Source organism: Megalops cyprinoides, chromosome 8, assembly GCF_013368585.1.
Source record: "Megalops cyprinoides isolate fMegCyp1 chromosome 8, fMegCyp1.pri, whole genome shotgun sequence".
NCBI classification, from domain to species: domain Eukaryota; kingdom Metazoa; phylum Chordata; class Actinopteri; order Elopiformes; family Megalopidae; genus Megalops; species Megalops cyprinoides.
The window spans coordinates 22,543,389-22,561,481 of record NC_050590.1 but is presented as its reverse complement, the minus strand read 5'-3'; the positions used below and the strand labels follow the sequence as shown (position 1 = coordinate 22,561,481).

The following is an 18,093-nucleotide window of genomic DNA, read 5'->3' as shown; positions in this document are numbered from 1 at the left end:
GAAAAGCATGTGTGACCTGTGCTGTCACTTTGCAATGGAACAGAGATTCAGAGCCGGAGGCAGGAGCGAAAGCGCAGAACGACAGCAAATCCGGTCTACAGTGGTGCAGTGTTTGAGCCTGAGGTACAGTGACAGTATAATACTAGAATAGATGTAGATAGTGTTGACACAAGCTTTAATTGGTAAAGGAAGTGCTTAAAACATATCACTATCGGAGAAAATATGTATTGGAGAATTTTTTCAGCCTAAAAATGTACTACATTTGTTTTCTTACCTTAGTACTTCCATTGAGCAGTGAAATTCACTACAGTAAAATCAAGCTCTATTCATTGTTTTGCAGAATATAAGCCCAGTCAGGGGGCATACATTTTGTTCATGGAGCTAATGAAATCATTCTTGTGCTGTGATGTATTTATAGCGCAAGAAGAGTGCAGTAACCTACCTGAATTCTCCTCTCCACCAAGGGACCAGAAAGAGAGGTTAGTATAAATACACCTGATGCAACCAGCCCAAACAGATCATCTCAAATCTGCTTTTTCTGTGACTGAAAATACTTTTGTTCCACTGTGGCCTGTAGTAAACTGAACCACCATGTGAGGGTTTCACAGCATTTTTCTGTAATACTGACATTAACAATGACAGTGTTATCATGGCAGTAAGCATTCTGAATAATTTGCACAGTGAATGTCAGTCCGTCGGTGGGGTCATTTTTGTGTCAAGAAAAAACAAATAGGAGCTGCTTGCAGAAATGAGGTCAGTGAAATTCAACTGTGGCGCGATTTACAGCTGTGCTGATCATTTCTGCAATGACATTTACAGAGAAGAGTAATGAAGTCTGCCATCCGATGCAGTGATTAAACCTTGTAATGGTGTGTTCATCACAGCGTATTAGGGTATTTTAATGGTATGGCTGTAGTCGCACAGTATGTAATCCTTTTCACTAACTGCGAAGCATGCAGTGATGCATATAGTTGAGCAGTATCATGTCTGCATGTCTAAGCAGCCTATTGTTACCTTACTGCACAGAGGATATCAGGAGGCAGAGTGATGGGTCACATTTGTGTTCCAGTGAAGAAGTGCTCTGTTTTCTACTCGGTGGCTTTTAGCATGCTGTTGACTGCCCAGGTGTAGGAACAGCATCTTTTGTGTGATGTTTGTTTTCTTCAGTTTGTACTGGTCCAGTAATGCATTAATTAACTCGAAAGGACTTTCAGCGGGGTCATCTTCTAAAATAACTTAATGGGCGCTATAATAACTGAAGTGCACAGGGGGAAATAACACAGGGGTCGCATTATTACCGGAATTTGTCTGTCTCTGAAAGGCAAAATAATTATAGCTTTGTTGAACTGATGGGTTCAGTTCAACAAAGTTCAGTTCAGTTCATTTCACTAAAATTTAACGGTGAATCATTAATTACTTGTCTTTTTCATGTTTTATTCCAGAATGTAATTGTGTTACAATAGTTCTCAGCTTGTCAAGATGTTGAGCATTTCTGATGAACAAAAATCATCAGCAATTTTGTCCTCATATTCTAATTTGCCTGAGACAAAAGATTTTTAGCCCAGAATAAAAAATGCATGTAAAAGAGTTGCTATTGCTTTGGCTTCTTCCTCCTTGACCCTGCCCTTTGACTGGCTGTCAGTGTTGCTCAGCTCCTCCTGTGTAATCCCACTGCATGCTCCTGCTGTCTTTCTGCCCCATGTGCACTAACTCTGCTGTCTATACTCCTCCTCCTCTTCTTTCCATGCTAGCCAATGAGGACCCCTTGTCAAAGGTATGTCAGACAAATGTTTTGTTTTTTCCTTTTCCTTTTTTTTTTGTGTTGTCTGTCTCATTTTGTTCAGGTCGCCCTCCTAAATACACCAGCGTTCCGGAGCTTGGCTGCCATACCCCGTCCTCCCCTTCCAGCAGCCATCCTGCTTCCCCAGCCCCTGACAAGCCTGAGACTGGGGGCTTTCATTTCCCCACCCAACCCCACACTCTCCCTCTGCCCAGCCCTAGCTCTGGGGATGTAAGTAGCTGCTGGAGCGTACGCTGCCCCAGCCAAGGCCCCCACCTCTGCTGCTGGAAGAGGCCTTAATATAAAACCTCTGCATACACTAGTTCTCAGCCAAGGATAGGAGCACAAGCACACTCACTACTGATTTTCTTCCAGCTTTACTGTGACATTACATCCATTGCCCATTATTTGTGTTTCTGTTTGTTTTACAAAGTCTTACAAAGTGAACAGTCTTCTTCCTCTTCTCTGTAGCTGAAGGACTTCTGTTATGGAATTAAAATGATTAATGGGTGGACTTCAGAGTTTTGTTGCCATTTCAAGTGTAGTGGTGATCCTGTTGGACGTGGCACTCATACATTAGACATGTGAAGTATGGTCACGTAGCAGCAGTGTGCAGCTCAGATTCTCCTAATGAATTAAAAATAAGATAAAAATGAAGTAAAACACAGAAATTAGATGCATCTATGGAGCCCTCTATGATTGGCTGTGACATCTCTTAAAAGTCCCAGAAGCTGTAGCAGTATTGGATAAGCCAACAAATGTGCACCCCAGCCCACCTCTCAATATCCAACTAGTCCAGCCAAGAGCGGCAGCGATATTGATTAGTGTAATTCTTCCTGACAGGGAGACATCCATGAGGATTTCTGCACTGTGTGCAGGCGCAGTGGCCAGTTGCTCATGTGTGACACATGCTCACGTGTCTACCACCTCGACTGCCTGGAGCCACCCCTGAAAACCATTCCCAAAGGCATGTGGATCTGTCCCAAATGTCAAGACCAGGTAACATAGCGCCAGTCCCAGTAGCTACATACCCCTGGCCCCTGTTTCTTTGCTCTGCAGTCCAGTGTCTAGTAGCAGCCCAGACTTAAGAGTTGGTATTCCACCAAGGCATTAATGATTTGGTAGTGCTGCTTGTTGGCAGCAAAGAGGCTTGTTTTGGAGGAGTTTTGGTCCTTAAAGACTTTCAGCCTGTTTGTTCCACAGGGCTGTTGGTGCTTTTACAGTCCACACATTCACTCTGACACCCTGCTCTTTCCAGTCCCATTCTTTAAGAAATAAAGACTGTTCCACGCTTTGTAAGTCTCAACATGGTTTTTTCAGATATCCATGTGTTTCTCTTTTCTGGGGATTCATTCATTCTGTAAGAGTAAGCTGGCACCTGTCACTCATGTCTGATTCTTTTTGTTGTCCATGCTGGTTGTCCATGCTGACCCTGGCAGAGGGTGACTGAGAGGGTGGTGCTGGAGACCTTTCTGCTCTGAGTGAGCTTCTGGAGTGAGACAGTGTGGGACCTGCTGCTCTCTGTTTGTCACAGCAGTAATGCACTGCTTATTTTTTTCTTTTCCCATTTCAGATTTTGAAGAAAGAAGAAGCAATTCCTTGGCCTGGAACCCTGGCCATCGTTCATTCCTATATTGCATATAAAGCAGGTAGACGAATACAGCAAAAGCATGCCGTGCACTTGAAGTCAGTTTCATCCAGGAGATGTTTTTTCCCTACTTGCACAAAGTGAGGTTCCTTGTGGAATTATTAGGTGTCTGTACTTAATTTGTGTTATTTTTCCCTGCCAGCTAAAGAGGAGGAGAAACAGAAGCTGGTGAAGTGGAGCACAGAGCTAAAGCAGGAGAGGGAGCAGCTGGAGCAGAGGGTCAAGCAGCTTAGTAACTCCATAACGGTGAGCACCAATGATGACACTAGCTCTCTCCATCATGCTACTACAATACACTACCTCCGCTGACTCAGCCAGCTCAGTCTTCCCCTGCAGTTTTGAAGCTGAATAAGAACCAGTCCTGAAACTATGGCCCCGTAATCTGCCTGGCGCATGCAGACCAAATCAGATGTAATTTCTGCAGTTTAGGATTCAGGATAGAGATGTTACAGGTGAAAGCTCATGAGTAGCTCAGGGGTAAGGGTATTCCCTTTGAACACAAGCTGAGCTGTACTGTCTGGGTTCAAACCCAGCCATGTCATAAATTCACAATGGCCGGGATGAGGCATTGATAGAACAAACTGGCTTCATTCCGAATAGGCGTGGGTAGGTTGGTCAGGGTTTGACTGTCTCCTTGCATGGGCCCCCATAGACTGCCTGTATAAAATGTGCATGATACACTTGATACACTGTTTAAAAAGCTATTTATGAGATGAACCATCCAGATCACCCGGTAACATTTGTTATCAGACATTCTCTACCAATATAGAAGTACATTGGCTGTATCTGTTGCTAACAGTGCTAACTTAACCTCATATAGGTAGTTGTGTGTAACAAGGATTAGTACAAAGAATAGCTAACTGTAGCCTTTTATGTCAGCAGTCTAGTTACTGTTTTACAAAGGATGTGTTTCTAACTAATCATGTATAATTGTACATTTATTTTCCTCATGCTAATATGTCTGCATGGACATATATCTCTGAGCCGTATCACCTTGGCATGGTGGCACTTGTTTCCTGAGGTAGGAAACCGGTATCACAGGCCATGTCTAGAGACTACAGGGCCCCTGAACTCCTCCTGGTTGCTGCAATATGTTTTAAGATTCTGAAAATGGGGAGCATAGTGGCATTGGTACTAGATAATTAGAGATGACAATTAGTTGAATCTTGGTTTCTGTCAAGTTCATAGACATGGTAAAGTGCTATGTGACTTAACAGGGCCAGGGCTTTGTTGTTAGTGAATAGAACATTTTTAAGATATGAAAACTGGATTGAATATTGAATCCTGATGGCTTGCCAGTGTGTTTTTCTATGATGTATGGGTTATCAGTATCTTTGTATGTTGGACCTCTATGAGTTAGAGATTCCTCTCCTTTCTCCCCTAAAGAAATGCATGGAGACTAAGAACACCATCCTGGCCCGGCAGAAGGAGATGCAGGCATCGCTAGAAAAAGTGAAAAGCCTTGTCCGCCTCATCCAGGGCATCAACCTCGCCCAGTCCCTGGAGACTGGCAGTCCAGAGGGTATCGCTAATGGCACAATAGACTGCTTGAGCAGCAGTGCAAACAAAAAAAATTGCAGCAACAACACGAACAACCACCACACGGAGATACCCACCACCACTGCCAGCATAGAGGAAGCAGAGGCAATTGAGGAGCATGTCAGCAACAACAACAGTAAAACCTCAGAGCCATCCCCGTCCTCGGTACCAGCCCCCAGCAACAGCATGGACAGTGCAAAATAACACCTGCTCCTACCCCTCAGACCAAGAACAAGAAGCCCCCAAACACTGGAGAGAGCTCACTCACACCCCAGAGCAGTGCTCCAAGTTGCCTGTGTGTGTGTGTGTGTGTACACACACATACACACACATAATATTTATATGTGGTTGGACTGTGAACAGGAGATTCTGCATCCAAGAGTGCCAGTCTGGGTAATGGGAGGGGGCTGAGAACAGAGGGTTTGGTCTGGTCTTTTGCTAGTTGATGGTGGAAAATAATAATAAATAATAAGGATGATAATAATTTCAAACATCACACCAGTGTGTGCCTGCAACAGTCGCCCTTGAGCCTCTTGTGGGGATTGTTTCCTTGGTTGTCTTAGTTTTTAATTAGTCAGGGGAGTTGGGTCAACAGATGTCCAAAGAGCGTTTGCCATGGGTCCCCGCTTGTGTGTCACCAGCACAGATCGATGTAAATATCTGACTAAAACAGCAGTACAGCATCCCAGTCAAGAGCTACCCAGCATGGGACAAGAGTATCAGTATTCATGGACAGTGTGGAAATTGTCTAGGTATTGCTGTGTTTTGACCCAAGTTAGACTTTGGGGCGAGAATCAAACAACATGGCCAGCAGTCCCCCCCCCCCCCCCTGCCAAGCCCTACCCCTACCACAGCCAGTAAACCCATGATGAAACAGGAGATCCAGAATCATGCCTCAGGCTCAAAGATCACAACCATTAAGCATAATTTCCAGTGGTTGCACAGATACAGGAACACAGGACAGACAGTAAAGGAGTTGAGCAGACAAAGAAATACAGGGCAGACAGTGAGACGCAGGACAGAGACAGGAAGAAGGAAAACGGTGAGAGAGAGCTGCACAGACACAGTGGTAAATGAGGAGGAAAGCGGAGGTCATCAAGCAGAAGCACCAGGCCGCGCATGGTAACTTACTAGGAATAAGTGTCAATCCAATGTGGTAAGTGAGGTTTTTTGCTTTTGTTGTTTTTTTTTTTGGTTTTTTTTTTTTTTTTTGAGTCATTGTGTCAATTTTACAGGCACTAATTGCAAAGTTGCAAGAATGCAGTCACAGAAAATAAAATTATTTGTGAGGAGTATTTTTAAATAGGAAAAGATATTCAGGTCTTCCTAGTCTTGAGAAAGATGAGAAATTAATTCTGGAAAAAGTGCTTTTCTGTTTCATAAACGTCATTTCTAATAAGCGGTGTTAGAACTGGAATAGATTCTGTAAATACTTTTCTTTTGTAAGAGGTGATCTGTGCATATAAGATACTTATACGTGGAATTCTGAACTGCCAAATGCTATTGTAGCCAAATTCAGCAGGGATGTCTCTTTTTTCAAAATAAACTATAATATAATGAGAAGCTCAACAAATTGGATTCCCTGAAATAGGCATAAATTTCATGCCACAAAATTTTTGAACTTTAAAGTGGCATTTCAGAGCGTTCATGACCGAAGGATGGCAACAGGAAAGGGGAAAAACCCTTAAAATAAAGCACAAACTTGTTCCAAAGCGAATCAAAAAACAACAATCAGCACTGTCTTTCTTCACATACACAAAACTACAAGGAGAGCTAGCAATCTGAAGACACTTTTTTATTTCATTGGCCTTTTTTGTCATTTGTGGTTCTGTGGTGCTGCAGAGGCACTAGGAAGACATTGTTAGATATCATGTCATGTTTATATCATTGTCATATCTGCATAGTACCTGAGTAATGTACATATTTACAACAACAAATAGAAATGAAATTGAGGTACAGGTGAAACCAAGGATTGTAGTCAGCTCCCTGCAAAGAAATTTCATTTCTGAAAAGGAAAAAAGTTTTTGTTTTTGGGGCAGTGTGACATTAAATCCAAAGGCACAATGTTAAGACTGATATGACAGAACTACATATTTTTTTTCTTTACAGATTACAGAAGGCAGTGCTAACTTTGATTGATGGTTTCTGTTTATTATCTAAAAATTGTCTGAAAGCAAAACGTTTCAAATATCATTTCTGTTCTAAGTGGAGTGGTGTTAATTAAATGTAGCGTTTTTTTTTTTGGAATCATATTGTAACATTTGGTGTCTGTCATTTTATCTTAAGGCACTAAAGTGAGTAAGGGCTCAACATGTTATATATGTCAGAACAAGTAATGCATGATGCTTCTATTCAAAATTGAGTAGAACAAACCTGACATATCCTGATGCTGAAAGTTCAGTGCCATTGAAGAGAATGTTTTAGGGTGCTTTCACATGTGCCCCTATGGAGCGCTCGGTGCTGCTAAATGTGTTGCTAAACTGGTTTTGCATGAACATTACCCCTGGCACCTCACACCAGTTTGGCATGGTTGCACTGGGAAGTACCTCCTGTCCTATATGATTAAAAAAACCTAGAACAGGAAGCAAAGAATGAGAAGTGTGTGAGGTAGATTTTTTTGGTATGACTGTATTAAAGTATAAAATGAGCAAAAGAGATCCTACAATATAGGGAGCAGTTTGAGGAGCAGAAGAATCTAATCAGAGCAATAAGGGCAGCTGTTGGTATTCAGTGAAATTGTGGGCCAAATGTATAAATTGAAAGGCTAATATTAGCTAGCAGACTGGCATACAGGCTAGTTAAATGCCACCAAGCAGGCAGAAAAAAATCAATAATCTAAAACTAGAGTGCTCTAGAGTGCAGTTGTTGTGATGACACATTTCTCGAGGATCGGCATGTGTGAAAGCACCTGTGGTTGTTCTTGAGGTCCTGGAATCTTCGTTTTCCCTGCTACTCATTGAGTTTCTCTCAGTATCGTGTGTTTTTTTGTACTGTTAAGTACCATTTCTCCTTCTTTCCCTGTGCCTCACCCTACAGCACATTTTCATTTTCAAATTGCACTGCAGATTTAATACATTTTGTGACAAATATCTCCAGCAACACAAAAAAGGAACCAGATAGAAAGCACAAAGCAGTTTCTCAGATTCTGTAACTGTCTTTTTGCATATCGATAAATAGTGTAAGGTCAATCAGGTACCATAGCACTGATGGTGTTAACTTCTATGACCATCATGTTAGGTATCTGTTGCTTTTTCATATTCCTGGCCACCTCTTTCACTGGTCTTCTGAGGTTGACATCATATATATATATAAAAATGTTGTATAGCAGTTGCCTTAAGAAATTAATTTTCACCCTGAACAAAAGTGTGTTGAAAGTATTGTGGGAAGATTTCTTCTGTCTGTGCCAGGGTTGACTTTTTGAGGTTACACCTGAAATGTATGTACTCTTACAATAATACATTTTTTGAGTTACACGAAGGTAACATTATTCAGTATAAAGGGGGACCAGCCGTCATTACGTAAATAGGAAAGGTTTTTCGGGGTACTGTAATCCAAGCTGTTAAGTAGTCAGCTGTTAAATGTAGTGTTACTGGAATCTGCGCTGAAATGACTGTCCCTGTGATGGATATGAAACCAGGATGTGGATATGTATATTGGAAAGCTGTTTGTGATAGACCATGCACAAGGCCTTTCAAATGCAAGTGAAGTACATGTGTTTGAAAGTGTGAAATTTGTTGATTTTCAGATGATGTGATGCACTTTTTGGTTGAACACCTTCCTAGTATTAATTTCCTTTAGTTTCTGTCAAAACACAAATATATATATATTATATACTATATATATAAATCTATGAATATATATCAAATGGAAATCGAGGTGATATCCTTATACCCTGGATGTGAGCTTTGTTTCTTTCTCAGAGATTGACAAAAGATTTGCACGTCAGCAAGTCAGCCAGGGCAGCACAGTGGTCATGACATTATTTTCTATGGTTTGTGGTGCAGCTAAATTGCATTGGTAGGATGGTCTTACTGTAAGTCCCTAGTAGTATATCACTACACTCAGCCATGCAGTAAAACGATTATGATCTCCATCTATAGGTACTGGGCCTCCTGAAACCCCTGGCTTGTGCTTGTTGGGAGTGTAAGAACTAAATGGGATCCCAACTGGAAAGCCTTCTTTTCACATCAAAGCAGCTGTCCAGTCAGTTCAATAAAATGTATGCCTTCTTATGCAATTTTTTTCTCTTGGAAGATTTTTTAATATGCATTTATTTTCTTTTTTTACACAAACTTGCAGTTACTCTTTTCTAACACAGGCAATATCTATTGACAAAACTATTTTAGAATGATATAAACGTTTAAAGAAATAAATTAATCATTTTCTAACGAACAAAAGATGACACAGCACTTCCAGAACCCTATAATGCTGAGAATTTAGAATGGAGGATGTGTTTCATGTGAAAAAAAAGTACAGGAAGCACTGAATGCCATGACCTGTGCTGACTTTCATTTAAAAAGTTATATGATATGGGCTCAAAGAAAGATGAGAATCCACTGAATTCAATCTCTTTCTCCTCATGAGTAGTCCTGCCTTTTTGATGCGCCACGCTGAATGTTCCTGTACATTTATTTTGGAGGGTGGGTGTTGGGAAAGGGGCAAGGGTCCAAGTTGAGTATTGTGGAGTACTTTGTTTTGTATGAATTAGATATTCTAAAAGCCACATATTGTACAAATTCAAGCATTCATAATTTAAAACCAATGTACCCAAAGAATCTGCATTTTGCTATTTTTAAGCCTTTTATATGCATTTTAATACATATCAGTTAAAGTATGAGACTATGATTTTATGCTTCAGCTTGGCATCTTGAGTACCATCTATCCAGAATTTGTCCATCAGGGAAAATGGGACCTATTTTCTGCACCCTATTCTCATGTTGCATTCATGTTGACTTTAAAAAAAGGTTTCCACCAAACAAACTTAATCTTGGGACTTTCTATTTTAGGTTTAAAGGGTCTTTTGTGTTTTCATACATAGCCATTGCCAAGTGGTATACAATCAGTCAGAGCAGTTTGGTGTACAAGGTGTGTGGAATATTATATGTTTAAATTATTACATATAATGTTTTCAACCTATCAGGCATATTGAATTTTAAATCGGTGTATTCCAAGGGGCACCACTGACAACTCCTCATTCACACCCTGACTTGTGCATTAAATTTCCAGCGTCATATCTCAGCATATTCCAGTTACATCTTTTTCTCACAATATACCAAGTCACGACTGTGGCCTTCTGATACCAAGATGTTTCATCATTACAACATTATTGTGACCTCCCCAATGTTGTTCACCTTTTACAGCTTCTTACCTCATCCTCTGTAATTTCATTTAGAAGACATTTTTCATTTAACTGTGCTAAAAAGAAAAAAGTTTTAAAAAATCTTCCACTTTGTTACACACAAAACAAAGACGCATTGTAGCGATACAAAGATGCAGAGGTACACCGGATGTGCTGAACTATGTGTAAATTGTTTATTACACAGTCTGCAGATTCTCTTGTAAGAATTGTTTATTGTATTTTTCATAATGACTTTGAAAAGGAGTGTATGTTTATTTTTCAACTTCTTTTGTTAAAGATCTTTTTGTTGTTGTTTGCCTGACATTGTTAGTGAACCGCTGAATTTCTTTACCTCCCTGTATTTGAGCCTCTTCTGTGATATAAGTTATTTGTATGCAGTGTTTAGCAAATACTTTAGAAAACATTGGAAACAGTGGGGATTAGGAGCATTTGATCAATTTGTATTTATTTATTTTACCATTTTGCTAAATAAAATAACAAAGCCAAGCGTCTGACCTTTATCGCCTTCATTTCACTCCAAGCGTTCAATGTTTCTGAATGGTTTTAGTTACCTACATTTTCATCTTACATAAGTTAAATTTTTATAGTTAACCTCATGAAATGGAATTTTTATTTTTACCATGAACATTTTACTTTAAGTGGCCAGTGGCATATTTGTAAAGGTTTAGAGTGACTTAAAATTATTTATAATTGTTAATTTCCTGTAGTTCTTTGAAATACAGGAATTAAGGCAAGGGTACAGTGTTTGGTTTGTTTTTGTATGTGACCTTTTGAGAGGTCACTTACCAAAATGTGACTATGCAACATGTAATAATAAAATTGTGAATGTCTCTTACAGCTCAATGAAAAGTTGCTAACAGATACTGTAATGGGTATGAGTGTACTGGCATAATATGGCAAGGAGCAATTGTTTCCAGAGGTATCGGGAGCAAAGGGTCTACTCTAAACTAAATGTTCAGACTGCAACAAAATGAATGAACTTTAACTTAATAAATCACAAATAATGTTCTCTTAGCTGTACAAAGCATAAATGGTTAAATGCAGTATTTTAATAGAGCTTTTGGATCTTGTCATTTAAGATCAAGTAACAAGCATCTAGCTAGGATCTATGTATCAGTGCACGTGTTCACTTAACTCTGCAATCAACAGGTTTCCTTCTGTTTACACATTCCTCAAAGATGGGAACTGTTCCACGCAGCAACCACCTCTCAAACCTCACTAGTCAAAACTTTTAAGATAATTACTTAGGTATAGTCATGTGGAATACTATTCGCACTAGGAGCAAAACCTTGGAATTTTGTCTGATAGTAAGGCAAGTATGTACTATTCAACATCTCACTCTACATTCTGTGTTGTGATTATCTGAGACCCGTCGAAGTTCTGTGAGGGGTTCACTCACAGATCCTTGTAGGCAACGTCTTTCCAAGATCCCACAGCACAACAAGGCACCCAAGGCGTCTTTCTTTCTCCTGCCTACTGTATCTCACACCTGCAGCAATTACCATTGCATGGTCTTACTGCGGGTAAGCTTGTTCTTCAGTGCGTGTCTCATCTGCAGCATGCGTGAGCGCTTGTCCATAGCCAGCAGATGCCTGTAGAACTCCAGCCTCACCTCCCGCACCAACTGGTTGAACGCTGTCTCCACTGCTGCTGTGCCTTCTGCCACTGACAGCTCATAGAAATTACACCTGCACAACCCAGAAGGACACCAGGTAGGTAAGCGTTGCCCCTGCTCAGGGTGAAAATTCAGCTGACTTCATATTATGCTCCTTGGTATTTCTGCTAAGATGCATGATGCTTTGCACCAGATTTAAACAGGAAAAAAGCTGACAGCTCTTAACCCTGATTTTAGTCCTAGATAAATAGGTTTTTCAATCATAAACTCTTACATCCCCTAGCATACCCTTTGTGTATGTTGTTTGACTCGGAAATTTTTTTTTTTGTGAGTGCATGTTTTTATCCATTTTTTATCCATTTAATATGTAGGTACAGCTAAACGATATGGCAAAGTATAAAGGGGAGCTGTGAAAAGTAAAATGGACATTGACAAATGAAAGCCTTAATAATATGTCATTAAGACCAGTGATGTAATGGATAAATCAAAGTACTGACCTCAGGTCACTGGCCAGGGCCTGTCCCTCCTCTGTTCGTACCACTCGTCCATTCTCCATGTCACACTTGTTGGCCACAATTACAGTGGGAATGCCTGCCAAAGGACAGTAACCACATTGCTGAGAAACCATTGGAGCTTGTTTTCAGATCTGTTTTAGAACTTTGCCTGTATGTAATCATTCAAGCTTGTTCTCTGCTGTAAGACTGACAACCACAAAGTAACCCCTTCCATAAAGCCCAAGGAAGCATAAATTTACAAGGAAGATAAAGTGCTACTGAGGGACTTTATCAAGCTACTTTCTCTACTACATGTACATTGCTTCAGCTTCTAAGTCCTTTTAGGGGGATGAATGGATTGTCTAGTAAGGCAAAGAATGTTCTTGTACCTTTAGCAGTTTTACAGCTTAATATCTTAGCACCAGTCTAACCCACAGAGTCACTCGAGCCTCCCTTTCAATGGAGTGGCCTACCCCAGGACAACTACAAAGGAATAGGCAAGCTTGGCCATCTCACCTAGGGTCTGCTTCACATGGTCGATGAGCCTCTTCAGGCGTGAGACTGACTCAAAGCTGCCGCGGTCTGTGACAGAGTACATGATGAGAAAGCCATCTCCCCATTTGATGGAGCTCTCCAGGGAACTGGCTGCAGGCCCCACACACTCCCAAACAGACAGACAGAGGGGACAGTTAATGTTAATGCTTTGATGAGAAACATAGAGTTCCTACTTTGTCTCAAAGATGTTTGTTATTTGTCAGGCTTTTAGAGGGTGCAGGATTTAGTTTTTTTTTCCTGGCAGCTGTGTATGTTCTGCTTTGATATGTAGAAAAGTGTTCCAAGTTTTGTCAAACAAAGCATCTATTGCATCTGCATCCAACTCACCCACAATTCAGAATAAAAGACTCCAAAGGTATGTGTAAAACAGGGTCTCGATGCTATCTGTGCTATGACTGCTATGTATCATCTCCCACTATCGAGGAATTGATATGTCAAAAAAAGAAAAAAACCTGTGGAACAGTAAGAAATAATTGGAGAGGTCATCCAATAATAACAGCTGCAACAAAATCCAACTACCTTGTTAGCTGTGTCCAATATCTCCAGATCAATCACTTCTTTGTCCACAAGTTTCTGGCACCTGTAGGTCACCTCTGTACAATGGAGACACAAAGTGACAGTTGACCTTATAAGGCTACACCACGTCCTTACATAACAGCAGTAAAACATGATTCAGTGTCTCTTTACCCTTTTTATGGTCATACTCCCCGATGAAACGCTTGGTGATGAATCTGACACACAGAGCTGAATGAAGCAAAACAGAACATGTCATGGTGAGTGCACACAGGCCCATAATGTTTGAAATGTTTTCTTGGAAGGCAAAACCATGACCCCTACATAAAAACATCCTTTCACTTTATAGATACAAGTGTATGAGACAGAGGATATTTCTCCACAGTGATGTTATTTTTTGTTTTCAGCAAGTATGTGTTCTTTTCAGTAATTTTCCTTTTTGTACACTTTCCCCATTGTCTGGTTATTGAACACACCATTCCATTTTGTCATATCAATACACTTACCTACTTCCTCCAGACCTTATAATAGCATGAATTAATTCAAGATAAAAAAAAAATGTCATTTATTAAGTCTTACCAGTCTTTCCACAGTTGTCTCGGCCTAGTACCACCAGTTTTGCTCTGGTCAATTTCCTATTTTGTCCACAGTCAGTCATGGTTTAAGAGTATGGAGTCCTATGGACATAGGTTCTTTCAAAATTTATCATCTCAGTCTACATTACAGCGGGTAGAAAAAATCTTCTGAATCTGTTGTATATAAATACCAAAGACACTATATGGTGACAAATATTTAAAAAAAAAACAATGGTATGATTATCATTGTTATGAAAAATTAGTTTGATTTGCTACATAGCATTACTTCCAGGCTCCTGTAACAAGCACATAAATTATCTAAAGTCAGTTAGAAAACACATGGTTTACCACTACTATTATTTCTATTAGTTGCATAATTACTGATTGAAAAAATAAAATATTTATCTATGAACTTAAAAAATATACATATTCTACTTACGTTGTCTGTGGTGTTGTCCAATCAAATGTTCTAACTGTAGAAAAACTCAACTTATATTAACATATACATCTACGGCAGAATCTGCTGTCTTCTCCCAGGACACTATTAGAATGAGACAAAACTGCGTATTCGTCACTGTATGGAGCTTAGCATCATCATACCGCAGTGTAGAATGTTGCGAGTGACTGCTACAATCCACAATAACGTAGCACAGTGCCACTGTCTGCTCCAAGTCCCTGCTAATAATTAAGGGAGATGTTGTGGTAATAATCGTTGCTTGTTCTTTTTTGGCATTTGCACTGCTTTCCCACCCTCTATCCAGCTGTCATATTCAGTTTTCCATTTGTAGAAGCCTTTTCCAGGGCTCATTAACCAGCTATTTGATTAATTGTGGTTGACAGCGAAGTGTGCTGTGCAGTGAAGATGACTCGCCTGGTCTTAGCGCCCTCACAAGCAACCGGCACTCAACAGTATTGTCACCAAAGTTGCTAGGCCTTTTTTCTATAGAGCTTAAGTATATTAACCACATATTAATTTGTACTGTGAAATTGTCATTGTGGGTTCACAGAAATAACTGGAATCAATGTAGGAATAAACATGAGGGAACTGCGGAAAAGCAGTGTGTTTAATAAAGAATAAGACATAATCAATGAAGCAATGACAACTGCAATTACATATAACTTCTCATTGCTCCCCTTATTGAAATACACTGCCTAACTCTGCTTAATTCTCAGAAGTAAACTGTAACATGAGTTTGTATCAATTATAAAGTTATTCATCTACCAGTGACTCTAAGGTACAGCAATGATCTTCACCTAACACTAAAAAGTGGAGTGCTTCTTGGACAATCAAGGTTGCCACTAAAGATCAAACTGATTCACAGAGATTTTTTTAGATTTTAAAAATAGGAGTGAATGAAATCTGAAATATATTCAGACAACATCAAGGCATTCAGCTAGGCATGTCCCCAAGATAGCAGATGCTATACAAATACTGCATACTGCCTAGACAATATACTCTTCCATATACCCACAACCTGGGGACCACTTTCTCAAAACATCCAGTGAACAGTAGATACTGGATTACTTCTACAAATTCTATAGCTCAACAGCTGCATTGCATGCAAAGATATAATTAACAGGTCATTCCTCAAAACAAAGGCTTTGGGAGATGCAGAATAAATACGGTTATAGCAATCCTTCCCTGGCTCACCATAAAAAGCAAGTGCCAAATCAGAGAAAAAACCAAAGAAGTGATATATTGTGACCCAGTCCAATACTAAAACTTACTCATTTTTACAGTAATCAAATAATTAGAAGAGAGTGCCTGCTTTGTATGCCTTAAAAGTCTGTGAACACTTCAAACAGAAAACAGCACTCTCATGGTCTTCTGGGGCCCTTGTTCACAGGATGTATCCATGACCTATTCTCCTAAATATCTAGAGATCTAGCTGAAATGGTTGAGTATGAGCTCCTGGCGTATCCGGAAGGCCTCAGAGTCAAGTGAGTCCATTTGCTCACTCCCTTCCTCTGACTGATCTGGAGTCTCTGTCCTCTCAAATGTCCAGGCATCCAGGCCAGACTGCAGGGACACATTGTGCAGGACACAGCAAGCCAGGATGATGTGAGCACACTTCTCAGGAGAGTACTGCAGATACCCCTTGGACCCATCCAGGCAGCGAAAGCGGGTTTGAATGGCCCGGAATGTGCGGTCCACAATCTCATGTGTGGCAGTGTGTGCCAGGTTGTAGCGGTAATCCGCAGGGGTTTCCGGGTACTGTAGGGGTGTCATCAGCCACTTTTTTAGAGGGTACCGGCTGTCACCTGCAAGATCCAATACAGTTAGTCTACCTCTCAAATAGGGTAGAGACTATTTCACAAATGAACCTCACAAGCATATCAAGATGTACAAGAGAACATGTTCATACAACCAAGTCTTCCTTTGACAAGGCATAGAAAACAAAAAAAAAATGTGAGATCTCAAACAATGCTCAGTAAGCACTACAATGCCTAAGTACTTTCACCTACGTCTATGAATTTCAGCCAGCTTTGGTATTAGTAGAAAATCTTTTATCACCATACAAACAACGTATATAAAACAGGGCATATATGCTTACCTAATAACCAGCCTTCGTGGTTCTCCTGCTCTTCAAAGAATCTGTTCACTGAGGACTGCTGGAAAACTGCATTATCCTGCAAACTGCCCGGCCAGTGTGTCTCCGCGCTAAGTAGAAGTCCCCTTGAATCGCAAACAAGCTGGCAATTAATGGAGTGGAAGCCTTTCTTATTGACAAATGACAAGTCCTCGGCATTCGGCGCTTTTATGGCGATATGAGCACAGTCTATCACTCCGATGACGTTGGGCATTCCTGCCACCCTGTAAAACTCCTCTTTGGACTGCTGTTTTGTGGCATCGTCCCGAATAAAACCGATAAACTCGGAAGCCTTTTCAACAAGCGCTTTGGTGACATTGGTAACACAGCGACTCATCGAGGCCTGACTGATGCCAATGGCGTCTCCCATTCGCGTCTGGAAAGACCCCGAAGTGTAAAAACCTAAAGCAGCAAGTATTTGGACGTCCGGGCTAATTGCTCTTGACCTTTGCGTACGCCGTGACAGCGTGTCACCCAGCAGTTCCACTAAGTAGTAAATAAATTCCCGCGGGAAGCCAAACGTTGACAACAGAAATTCATCAGATACAGTCTCTATATCAAACCTATCCAGGGTTTTGTGGCCACGTCCGTGTAGCAAAAGGTCACAATCCAGGATAGCTATCGGTATAGCCATTTAAGTGCACAGAAAAAAAGAAACTAAAAACGTGAAACTGAAAAAATCAATGTAATTTCACTAACGTTAGATGACTGGTTAGCTACAAACGCGAACAAATGGCATAATACAAACATATACCTTGCTAACGTTACTTCGAAAGTTTTCAACAAATCTACCGCTCCTTTAAATCCAAGCTCGCTGTGTACGTGGCCTTCCAGGCTAACATACTGCTATTTTTATCGTTGTCAAGAATGTTAAGGTGTCCCTTGGTGGCAACCTAGCATAAACAATGTGTTAGCTAGCTAGCTACACACAAAGCTCCGAGCGCTAGCTGGTGCTAGCTAATTTTTTCTTATCGATTTTTAGTCTAGTTATCTTATCATTACTACTATTAGCTACCTATATACATTTCAGTAGCTACTTTGGTTAGATAACTAAGTAGCCAACTCGGCTACCTCTACCTTCTCCTTGCAGACACTCGTGCACGACTTTCCCACAGTGATGACGCATATGGCAAGCTTTTGCGTAAACAATCACCAGGGCGCTAACAGTAGTTGACTTACTTTCGACCACTCGACATGCTGTTAAACTCAGCCTTTTAAGTTCAGATTGATTTCCGCAGAAATAATGAACAACGTGAATTGGCTCTATTTAACCATTGTATGTATAACATGTCGCATATCCATGTTAATGTAATTCCTGAATACACGGAATGTAACGAAAGCGGTTTTCCCAATAAACTGATTCAAAATGAACGTAGTTTGTTATGCAGCTCATCATCTGATAGGCTGAAAATAAACAGAGAGAC

At 40.5% G+C, this 18,093-nt stretch overlaps 3 protein-coding genes across 4 annotated transcripts in view; 1 reads left to right on the top strand and 2 right to left on the bottom strand.

Moving 5' to 3' along the window:
• LOC118781966 (PHD finger protein 21A-like) overlaps positions 1–5,785 on the top strand; it is a 78,929-nt gene extending 73,144 nt beyond the window's left edge. For both annotated transcript variants that reach the window (XM_036535142.1, XM_036535140.1), the window contains exons 13-19: positions 44–123; positions 419–479; positions 1,845–2,011; positions 2,624–2,779; positions 3,354–3,429; positions 3,571–3,674; positions 4,815–5,785. In XM_036535142.1, the coding sequence (XP_036391035.1) occupies positions 44–123; positions 419–479; positions 1,845–2,011; positions 2,624–2,779; positions 3,354–3,429; positions 3,571–3,674; positions 4,815–5,171 (1,001 nt within the window). In that variant the 3' untranslated portion in view covers positions 5,172–5,785. The remainder of the gene's footprint in view (positions 1–43; positions 124–418; positions 480–1,844; positions 2,012–2,623; positions 2,780–3,353; positions 3,430–3,570; positions 3,675–4,814) is intronic.
• Positions 5,786–11,800: 6,015 nt separating this feature from the next.
• Positions 11,801–14,161, bottom strand: zgc:110699 (uncharacterized protein LOC325371 homolog). Its single transcript, XM_036534530.1, has 6 exons — positions 14,083–14,161; positions 13,678–13,734; positions 13,507–13,583; positions 12,952–13,096; positions 12,439–12,532; positions 11,801–12,014 (listed from the first exon to the last, which is right to left on the bottom strand). Exons 1-6 carry the CDS (start codon positions 14,159–14,161, stop codon positions 11,825–11,827), a joined length of 642 nt encoding a protein of 213 aa, XP_036390423.1. The 3' UTR covers positions 11,801–11,824.
• Positions 14,162–15,122: 961 nt separating this feature from the next.
• Positions 15,123–17,768, bottom strand: harbi1 (harbinger transposase derived 1). The gene is made up of 2 exons (XM_036535458.1): positions 16,634–17,768; positions 15,123–16,340 (listed from the first exon to the last, which is right to left on the bottom strand). Exons 1-2 carry the CDS (start codon positions 17,301–17,303, stop codon positions 15,964–15,966), a joined length of 1,047 nt encoding a protein of 348 aa, XP_036391351.1. The 5' UTR covers positions 17,304–17,768; the 3' UTR covers positions 15,123–15,963.
• Positions 17,769–18,093: the final 325 nt, after the last annotated feature.

What these genes read in the sequence shown, in the direction of transcription:
- zgc:110699 (XM_036534530.1), bottom strand. Translation starts at nt 14,161, where the DNA reads ATGACTGACTGTGGACAAAATAGGAAATTGACCAGAGCAAAACTGGTG. An exon ending in AGACAACTGTGGAAAGACTG is followed by an intron (nt 13,735 to 14,082) that starts GTAAGACTTAAT and finishes TGCTTCATTCAG; the next exon opens with CTCTGTGTGTCAGATTCATC. An exon ending in CCATGTGAAGCAGACCCTAG is followed by an intron (nt 12,533 to 12,951) that starts GTGAGATGGCCA and finishes GTCCTTTGGCAG; the next exon opens with GCATTCCCACTGTAATTGTG.
- harbi1 (XM_036535458.1), bottom strand. Translation starts at nt 17,303, where the DNA reads ATGGCTATACCGATAGCTATCCTGGATTGTGACCTTTTGCTACACGGA. An exon ending in CCACGAAGGCTGGTTATTAG is followed by an intron (nt 16,341 to 16,633) that starts GTAAGCATATAT and finishes TGGATCTTGCAG; the next exon opens with GTGACAGCCGGTACCCTCTA.